The sequence below is a fragment of the Pyricularia grisea genome (assembly GCF_004355905.1).
Source record: "Pyricularia grisea strain NI907 chromosome V map unlocalized Pyricularia_grisea_NI907_Scaffold_10, whole genome shotgun sequence".
In the NCBI taxonomy this organism is placed as follows: Eukaryota; Fungi; Ascomycota; class Sordariomycetes; order Magnaporthales; family Pyriculariaceae; genus Pyricularia; species Pyricularia grisea.
This window is the reverse complement of record NW_022156722.1, coordinates 569,180-578,800: the sequence shown is the minus strand read 5'-3', so window position 1 is coordinate 578,800 and position 9,621 is coordinate 569,180. Positions and strand designations below refer to the sequence as shown.

Here is a 9,621-nt window from a genome sequence, read left to right as displayed (position 1 = left end):
TTTTTTTTTTTTTTTTTTTTTTTTGCAACGAAAAGATGCCGAGTTGTGCAAAAAACAAATCCTTTCCCCATGTGGTTCGAAGGAAAAAACCTCCGCAAGGAAGCCCGTGGATTGCCAGGGCATAGAGGTGGGGCCGCTTACTTTCTTGTACCACGTTTTTATGCACGACCTAAAGAGTGGGAAAAACTCTGTGTGGTAGAGTAAAAAAATAAAATAAAAACAAAACTAAAATGGGAGGCGGCCCCTAATATTGGAAATGGTTGGAATACGACTTAAAGCAAATTGTGTCGAAATTATGTTCTCTGGCCCCCTTTTGACCGACCAGGTCACTGCCAACTTTTACCATGTGTTGCTCTTCCATGGTTATGGGCATTAAAATCTGCTGATGCGTGTCTTCGGTAAATCGTTTCGGTGCAAATTGCAAATACGAAGAAAGGTAGAGAATGAGATTCAAAGAAAAGAACAGAAAAGAAAAAAAAAAACGAAGATATCATAAAAAAGCCGGCACAATTAAATTATGACGACATTTTCCCAAGTACACTCCCGCATATACATCATCTATGCCGTAGACTAGCATGGTCGGGACGGGTTGAACAAATACTTTTTCGAAAATCGCCCAAGAAAAGAAAAGGGGGCTCGAGCGCCTGCATGCATAAAAATCTGCATGTAGGGCCAACCAAGGGTGGACTTTTATCACCCGCATCGCTGGCGCCCCCCAACGTTATGTGCTTTTGTCACTATGCGCGGCCCAGGGTATGCGATGGATGTACAATACGGTACACGTACAAGTCGGCGGGTCTTGTGAATCAGTGCACCGAAAGGCCGAGACGCCGTTTACGTGGTAAAGGCGATAATAGATTAACTGTACCGTACTACTACACATACCGGTAAGCCGTACGATGGTATATCGGACAGACGTGCGAGTGGACGAGCAACAAACGCACGCTATGGTACTTAAGCCTTATCAGAATTCCAGCTAACGGAACATGATCGAGATATGATTGCAGACAGGTAGGTACGTACCGTAAAAATTTCAACTAACCCAGGAACAACGCGGAGATGGAAAACGTTGCCAAGTTTCGCTAGGGTCGATCATTAGCTCACGCAAATACAAAGACACCCCCGAAGCGACCAAGGTGAGCCGAATAAAATCTTCCACGCTAGCACTAAAGCACTGACGTGGTGGTAGCTGAGAACTACATAAAGCTACGAACCGTAAGGGCTTTTCTTCGCTGTACTTTACCGCGTTGGGAAGTTTATCGTGGTCGCTGGGGATATGCCTTGACGCAATGTCAACGCTTTAGATCGATCACCAACAAACAGCGGGTTGTGGGTAAAAATAAGCTTGAGACAAGTAAATGCATATATCAAGCAGTAGAGTGGCTTGCGGGGCCTGCTTGCTACAAAATGCATTCCATTCAATTCCAATCAATTACGAGATGATATCGTAGCAAGACATGGCCCGTTAAAAAGCATATGTAATCAGGTTAAAAATCAATCCTTGCTTGTAGTCAGCAGCAAATCGACGATTGACCTAGCCAGAGCGGCCCCTATGGTACATCGTATCGTACATCAGGCATGTAACTTACAATACCATGTGCTGAGTGAGTTCTCGGTACTGCGTGTCCGGTGCGTACTGCTTGTCAATTCTAGCTACCGAGCTTTGGGGCGCACGGACATATAAAGTCGCCACAGGATGCACCTGACAGCATCTTGTCGAATAGTATTGTTGTTACTGTTGCAGTACGAAGGAGAGGACAGCTACGCAGCCCGCCGAAAAGGTACCCGAGGCAGCATGGGAAGTGGGCTCAGCGCAAACGACAGTAACTTGGGACCGACGCCGTGCTCATAGTTCCTTTTTTATCAACTTCACCGGTGGTTTTGATGTTCCAGATCAATTTGCTAAATGGACCACCACGCGCAACGCATTCACCTGAATCATTCCGCATGCGATCTGTCAGTTTTCCTCGCGCCTCTTCGAGTACGTGCGTCGTAGATTTGTTATCAACCAACCAAACTGCTAAAAGTTGAGATGGGAAGGGAGAGAAGGGATGAAGGATATTTAAAAAGTAGAAAGTAAAAGAAGCAAACTAAATTGATGGTTCTTTTCTGTATGTGATGTTGCCGCCGTACACCATGCCGTCTTGGCCATGTCGACCCTTTTGACAGGCTCATCGTCCGGAGACCTCCGCCAAACCCAATGTCTGGTTGGAGCAGCGTTACACTTACCAAGAAATAAATCGCAACAAGGACATGGCTTCTTCTGAATGCAGGGATCACAAGATCACAGGGATCTGTCTCCAAGGGGGGTTCCGGACCAAAATTGTGTGGTATTCCCCATCGCTGGCCCTCCCGGTTTATTGGGGCTCGCCCACAGTGGCTCAACCAGCAAACTGGGGTGGGTGCGAAAAGTAGTCTTGGTAGCCCAGCCCAACTAATAATTTGGTACTGTGATTTTTGCGCTACGCTAGCGCTTTGTAGTGTGGCGTTTGGGGTACGTGTCTGGATACAGCATGGAACAGTCAACCCTCGCCGGAGGCGCAGAGGTTGTGTTCCGACTGGACAAGTGAGCGGAGGGAGCTCTGGGTTGAAGATTTTTCTGCTTTATTCTGTTTTTACCCTTCTCTTGCTCATCTGTGATTCAAAGATTCGCCCTTTCCTTTTCTAACAGTGCAAATGAAAAGAAACCAAAGACCCATACCTTCCTTTTCCATCTGATGAAAAAAAAAGAAGACTATTCTACTTCTAGATAGAGCGGCCAACCCAAATGTAGGATAGCGTCTCGAATTCTTTGGGTACCCGGCCCTCAAGTACCTCATGGTGCCTGAAGAGAGCCAAGGCACCTACGAAAATGTACCTCATTACTACGTTTAGAATAGTCTCAACCTTTAAACCTGGGCAAGCTTGTTGTCAACGCAAAACGAACAAAACCCGCCAGTGACCGTTGCGCCGTTGCTGGGTGCACTGGCCTGAAACTTCGGCAACGGGTTCTACTGTTAACGGGCTGAACCAACACAACCGTTGCGTGCTAGTTGTAGTAACCCCAAAATATCTAGCTCAGGTACTGTAATAAGGTATGGTACTACGCTACGTACCCATTTCAAGGTCCCTGATCTTGCCGAGCTATCCATAGAAAGCCACCAAAATGTTGGAGCAGGATCCTCATGTTATTGCGCAACAGCAGGTAGAGTAGTAAGGTACCACTTTGAGGATTACATGTACACACACACTATTGTACTATAGGTACCTAGGTACCTACAGTAGATACGGTTCCAACTCTTTTTCTGTCGTCGTCTCCACCCTAAGAACGACGTAACAGTACCGGTGCAGGCTTTGTCCAGTCCCTGGACTCTTTTTCCACCCTAAAATAAGGTACCCAGAAATCAGCCCCGCTCATGATTTCGCCCTTTCCGTCTCTCCTGCCTGTTGCTTGTAGGTGCGAGCAGACCAGACCGACCTTTTTAATCATTTCATTTTAATCCCATGGGAGCGTGGACAGCCCATGCAACGTTTATGCCTCTCAGGAGCTACGCGCCAACTTCCGAGTGGTGGTCTCGTCCCGTCTTCCAGTAGACCGACCAACCTGTTGTCATAACTTTCTTTCTCCTTCTCTTTCTTGCATGTCGTGCTGTTTTTATCCTCTTCCTCTTTCATTTTTAGCAAAACCCTGATCCCTTCTCGATTGGACTCTCACTATCCCATCTCTTTTGCGTCCGGGTTGATTCGTTGAAACTTCGCAGCCATCATCCTCGTTCGCCAGTCAAGCCAGACCCTGGACCGTGAGACTTTGAATAAATCGACACGGTTACCCACACTCACGCGAGACGCCGTTTTTTCTGCACAAAGTCTCAGTCAATTGCATATGGCACGCAGGCATCCACGTACTCGGAATCTGTCAACGAAAACAAAACCAGACACTCAACGTGTACCGGTCAGAGTCAGAATAAGGGATTTGGTTGGCAGACTGGGACATACGACTCTCGCAGCTACATAATCCACCATAATTCTCGCAATCTAGAACAAGTACACAGTATTTCTACTCATCGATCGAGTTTCTGTTGCCGCCACTCACATAACACGGCGCAACGCACCGAACCGCATGCCCACACGCGCGTCAACTACCGCGCCCACGAACACGCACATACACACACACACACACACTACCCCCCACGCCGCATTGAGAGGTAAGTACGGGAGAAAAAAGAGCCCCCAGAGAAACAAAACTCTCCTTCTTTTGTCTCTCGATACTACCTGATCTATCCCCATTTCCCTCCAACTTTTTTACTCAAAAACCGTTTATCTGCATTGTTACTACAACGTCCCTGAAACGAGCCCCTCCATGGCTTGACTGGGAGCCTTGTGTCACTCCCGTCTTTCCCACCGGTTTCCCTGCGAAGAATCAACCACACGACAGGGGTCCACAAAGTACCTTGTCCAAGTCAGTCTTTCTCTTCTGCACACAACAGAGCAACAGACTCATACACTGCATGCATCCTTGCTGCTGCGCACATGCCCCTCTAGCTGCCTTCCTTTACCCTACCCCCCCTTGCTTCCAAAGTTCAAGCCACTTACCCACCCCCTTGGTTTGATTTTCCATGGCACTTTTACTATATACCTCTGGCATATCGTCACCTGGTCTTCCCTGTCTTGTTCCTTGCCTAGATGATGCACGAATTGAAGCCGCACTTCTCGTCCTGACCATCTCGATTTATCCTAGCAGACCCCCAGTAAGATTCAGACTCGTTCTCGACACGACAGCAAAACAGTAACGATTTAATTGGCAATTCTTGGAGCATCCGATCTTTGGGTTTACTATTACGCCTCTAAAGCCGACGACACTACTTTCTACCCCATCCAACCCTCGCGCGCACGACTTGAAGGTCGTCCGGAAGCTCGCTTCCCGTCGCCTAGTTCCTTTATCTGCCGCCAGGTCAAGCGAGGAGTTGCCTGCTCCTAATGTTTGCTCGGTCCAAGAGCAAATTCCACGGCTTCGGCGCAGACAAGCGCCAGCAAGAGTCAGGATTCTTGGGTTCGGACTCGAGATCTAGGACAACCTCTGAGCGACCTTACACGGCAACATCATACAACGCTCCATCTTTGGACGCTCCGTCATACACCCCTTCGTTTCCTGAAAAGAGTAGGTTCTAAGTTTCCGCCACCTACCGTGGTTCCTGCCCTTCAGTTCCTTGGTCTATTGTCAGCTCTGGTCTAGTCCTATCTAGCCCACTGAATGACCATCGAGCGCATCCCGCCATTTTTGCATTCCTCCCTACGCTCCCAGGTCTTCTGCGCCGCATTGTCACCCCAAGGTCCATGGCGCACAGATAGCTGACTTGACGGCGCTCGTTTCGCCACTTTAAAATTCAGACAGCTCTATATCAAGTGGTACAATCAAGCCACCTCAGTCTCATCGTTCGTCGACGTCAGTTTCCTCCAACCACTCTGTTGACAGCTACGGAAGATCAGTCGCACCCGCCATGAGTTCAGAACGGGCGCGCACGCGCAGGGAGCGCACGTTTGTGGGCTCCGAGTGTGCCGTCTGTGAGGAGCCATTAGAACACACTCTCCGGGGAGAGAGGATACTTCAGTTCTCCTGCGGCCATGTGTCCCACGAGGCCTGCTTTTACGAGTACATTAAGGAGATAGAGTCTCAGTATTGCCCATCATGCAATGCGCCTTTGCATTTGGACACAAGTCGGGGTGGAAACGTACTCGATATAGGTAGGATCTCAGCAAAACTATAGCGATGTTGTCGCAGCCCGCTGACACCCATATTCTTGCCCTTCCAGAAAAAATCAGCAACCTCGTCAGGTCAGTGAACTCAGATTCGAGGTCAATTGGAACACCAACACCTACTCCTCAACAATGGGATGATCATGGAATGCGTCCTCAAAGCCGGGGTTCGAATGCACGTTCTGGTTCTGGAGTCGGCTTAAGCCATCCCAGCAGCCACAGTGCCAGGGACAACGCCATGCCGCGGAGCAACCGAGACACACGGGATAGCGGTCACAGCAATCCTCATTCGGAACGATATATGAGACATGGGCGTAGTGACAGCGAAGCGACGGGAGTGGCGTCTTCGACAGGTTACCCTGAGACAACACAGAGCGGAGGGCCCAGGCGTGCCCACGACTATGACCTACAAGCCATGGAGACGTCGCTCGCCAGCCCCCGGAGCATTGCGCGAAATCCGATCCCTCTCCCGACCGTGACCGTTCGCTCAGAGTTCCCCACCATCAACAGATCTCGACAACAGCAAACCCTGACATGTCTTATCACCATCGAGGTACCCGACTGCAAATGGCGACCGGACCCCGAGGACCTGCCAATGGGAAATATTCACTCCCCACAACAAATGCACCACCAGGTCCCTCAACAGGTCCCATCCCGGATAGACGCTCGCGTCGCCGATGACCCCTATGGTCCGACATCACCTACGCAGTCGGTGCCCCGCTTCTTCCCCTATGAGTCGCGTGAGGTCCTCGAGGAAATGACGGAAAATTTGAGAAACAGGGTGGACAACTGGCACGGCCTGGATTTCAGCAGATTCGGCAAGCTTCGCCTGTATGGCACGCTGAGGGTGGGCAAGGACAGAATATCGTGGCAGGAGCTTGAGTGCTACCTCTTCGCCGAGATGCTCATTTGCGTCAAGGAGAAGAAGACACCGGCTGGAGCCCAGCAATGGGACGAAAATGGTTTGCCTCGCAAGCCGCGATGCACCCTCAAGGGTTCCATTCTCATCAAGAAGCATTTGAATGAGGTTTCTGAAACAGGAAGTATCGACGAGAATGTGCTCACCCTCAACCTTTCGGTGGCAGAGCTGTCCCAATTCCACCTGAGGTTCCAAAATCGCAACCAGCTTAAACTGTGGCAGCAGGCTCTCATGGATCTGAATGCTGTTGAAACTTCACCAGTACGAAGCCCAGACTATGAGCGTGGCGAATTCTCCGAGGCCGAAGAGGAGGAGTGGCAACGCAGCCAACAACAAGGACAGAGAACGTCGTCCCTTGCCTCTTCAACGTGGAACGGACCGAAATCTACGACGACAGCCCCGACCGAGTACACCAGCGTTGCAAAGAGCCCGCTGTTCCCTCCTGTACATGTCCCAATCGACGTCGTGGTTGTGGTTCCTATATCGAGCTCCATGCAGGGAGTCAAAATCAACTTGGTCCGAGATGCCCTCAGGTTCATGGTTCATCAGCTTGGCGACCGTGACAGGATGGGTCTCGTGACCTTTGGATCCGGTGGAGGTGGTGTACCAATCGTGGGCATGACGACTAAGTCATGGCACGGCTGGGGAGGTGTCCTGAACTCTATCAAGCCAGTGGGACAAAAGAGCCACCGGGCAGATGTTGTCGAGGGTGCCAATGTTGCCATGGACCTACTGATGCAGAGGAAGTACAACAACCCAATCGCTACCATCATGCTCATCAGTGATGCTTCAACCTCGGATGCCGATAGCGTGGACTTTGTCGTGTCAAGAGCAGAGGCAGCCAAGTAAGTCAATTTCTGCGTACGACTTTTAAGAAGCCCATCATACTGACAACACTCACTGTAGGATCTCGATCCACTCATTTGGCCTCGGAATGACGCACAAACCCGACACCATGATTGAGCTTTCGACCAGGACAAAGGCATCATACACCTATGTCAAGGATTGGATGATGTTGAGGGAATGCCTTGCTGGCTGCCTTGGCTCTGCCCAAACCTTGTCTCATCAGAACGTGAAACTAAAGTTGAAGTTGCCTGAAGGATCCCCAGCCAAGTTCCACAAGATTAGCGGTGCGCTCCAAATAACCAAACGCGCAACGGGGCGGGACGCCGAGGCTTCCCTGGGAGACCTACGGTTTGGCGACAAGAGGGACATACTTGTGCAACTGGTGATCCTTCCAGATACTGCCTCGGAAGATCAGCTACCACAAGATCCATGGGAGACCATCGTGTCTGGCCTCGAAGCTCTGGGTGGACCTATGGACCCTGAAGAGCAGCGCGCGGTCTCTGTCGAGGAAGTCCCGCTTATCCAGGCGGATCTTACCTGGGGCGACATACTCCGTGACGGCACCTTGATGCACATGCCTCGTCCGTCACTCCTCGCAATCACAATGCTGCCTGCGACAAACCACCAAAAGTCCAAGTCGTGGCAGAACACCCCTCCGATCCCGCCTCACCCGCATATCGTGCAGCGACGGATGGAGCTGTTGACATCCGACATGCTGACAAGGGCATTGACTCTTGTGTCAAGAGGCCAGCACGACCGTGCCCACACACTTCTAAACGAGACACGTTCAATTCTCAAAGGGTTGGGCAAGGGAGGTCTACCCCCCGTCCCGCCGGCTGCATCCAACAGGTCGCAACCGTCGACGCCTCACCCGAACAATGAAGGATCCCCCACTTCGCTGACTCCAGAACGCAAACATTCTCCATCGCCCACGGCATCAGCAACGTCTTCGCATCACCCGCCACATCTCCAAGGAATGATGCGCAGACCTTCGACGGACGCGCTCAGCGTACTGCACGGCGGGCCGGGCTCAAGCGGCATCGACGTACAGACCGTGTCGGCACTGGACGCGGAGCTCATGTCGGCGCTCGAATGGATCGGCCACCCCGCCGTCTTTGGGCGCGACAGCCGCAAGGCTGTGTTGCAAGCCATAGGGGTGATTAGCTCCCAGCGCGCCTTTACGTTCCGCACGCCGATCGAGGCTTTGTGGGCCGGAAGGATCTCGGGCGTCAGGAAACTGACCGAGCACTCGCGTGAGTGGAGAGAAGAGGGTGGTGGCGAGGGTGGCATCATGGAGGAATCCTGAGCCATCGGGAGATGATGGTGAAACCCCATTCATTTTCCGCGTCATATATATCCCATTTTATCCCATTTTATTCACATACAAACCACTCTGGTGGACCCAAGCTTCTTTTTACGACCTCTTTTGAGTCGATCTTCTTTAAAAACCTTTATGTCGTATGATATCCCAAACTTCATAGCTTGTTCTTTTGTATTTCTCTCTTCTTCTTTTTGGCTACCTTTATCAGGATTTGGATGCTACATGTATGGACTTTCTTTTTTCAAACTTCGCTTTGGATACCACTTTGGCTTTCCTCGCGTATATTTTTCTTTTGTTTTTTTATTTATATACCATCCGGTTGAGCATGGCTGTCTCGGGAATTGATTTTTTTTTTCTAGAGAGGATTGATCTCTCTGTATATTCGCCGGAGATCCTACTCAAAAAGTGTTAAGGGGGTTTTATGTGAGCCATTATCTAGCGACAAGCCGGACTTGATGAAGGCTTATGTCCAGGACGAAGTGACAAGGAGGGTGGGGATCATGTATATATATCGACTAACGATGTTCATACGGCCGTCATTATTCTGCATCGTGGCATGATATTGATATCTTGTTTATACTGTTTGGAGGTGACAGAACATTCAATGACAAGTTTTCGTCTTTTTGCGACCATGTGACTACAACCTATAATTTTAGGTGTAATCGAATACGACGCGGAAGGGAAAGGATTACATGCCTTTTTCTCATCAAAAGGGCCGGTTACTCTAGCTCTAGGCTGGTCGATACACACTAGCTATACCATGTGAACTAGTGACCCGAAAAATCGCGGACTTTTCTCCCAG

The 9,621-nt window shown here is 50.3% G+C and overlaps 1 protein-coding gene across 1 annotated transcript; it reads left to right on the top strand.

Annotated features, from left to right (window-relative positions):
* Nucleotides 1–4,086: 4,086 nt before the first annotated feature.
* Nucleotides 4,087–9,418, top strand: PgNI_11696 (uncharacterized protein). The gene is made up of 5 exons (XM_031131661.1): nt 4,087–4,184; nt 4,721–5,137; nt 5,368–5,721; nt 5,790–7,497; nt 7,559–9,418. The coding sequence occupies exons 2-5, from the start codon at nt 4,957–4,959 to the stop codon at nt 8,802–8,804; spliced, it is 3,489 nt and encodes a 1,162-aa protein (XP_030976612.1). The 5' UTR covers nt 4,087–4,184; nt 4,721–4,956; the 3' UTR covers nt 8,805–9,418.
* The last annotated feature ends 203 nt before the right edge of the window (nt 9,419–9,621 follow it).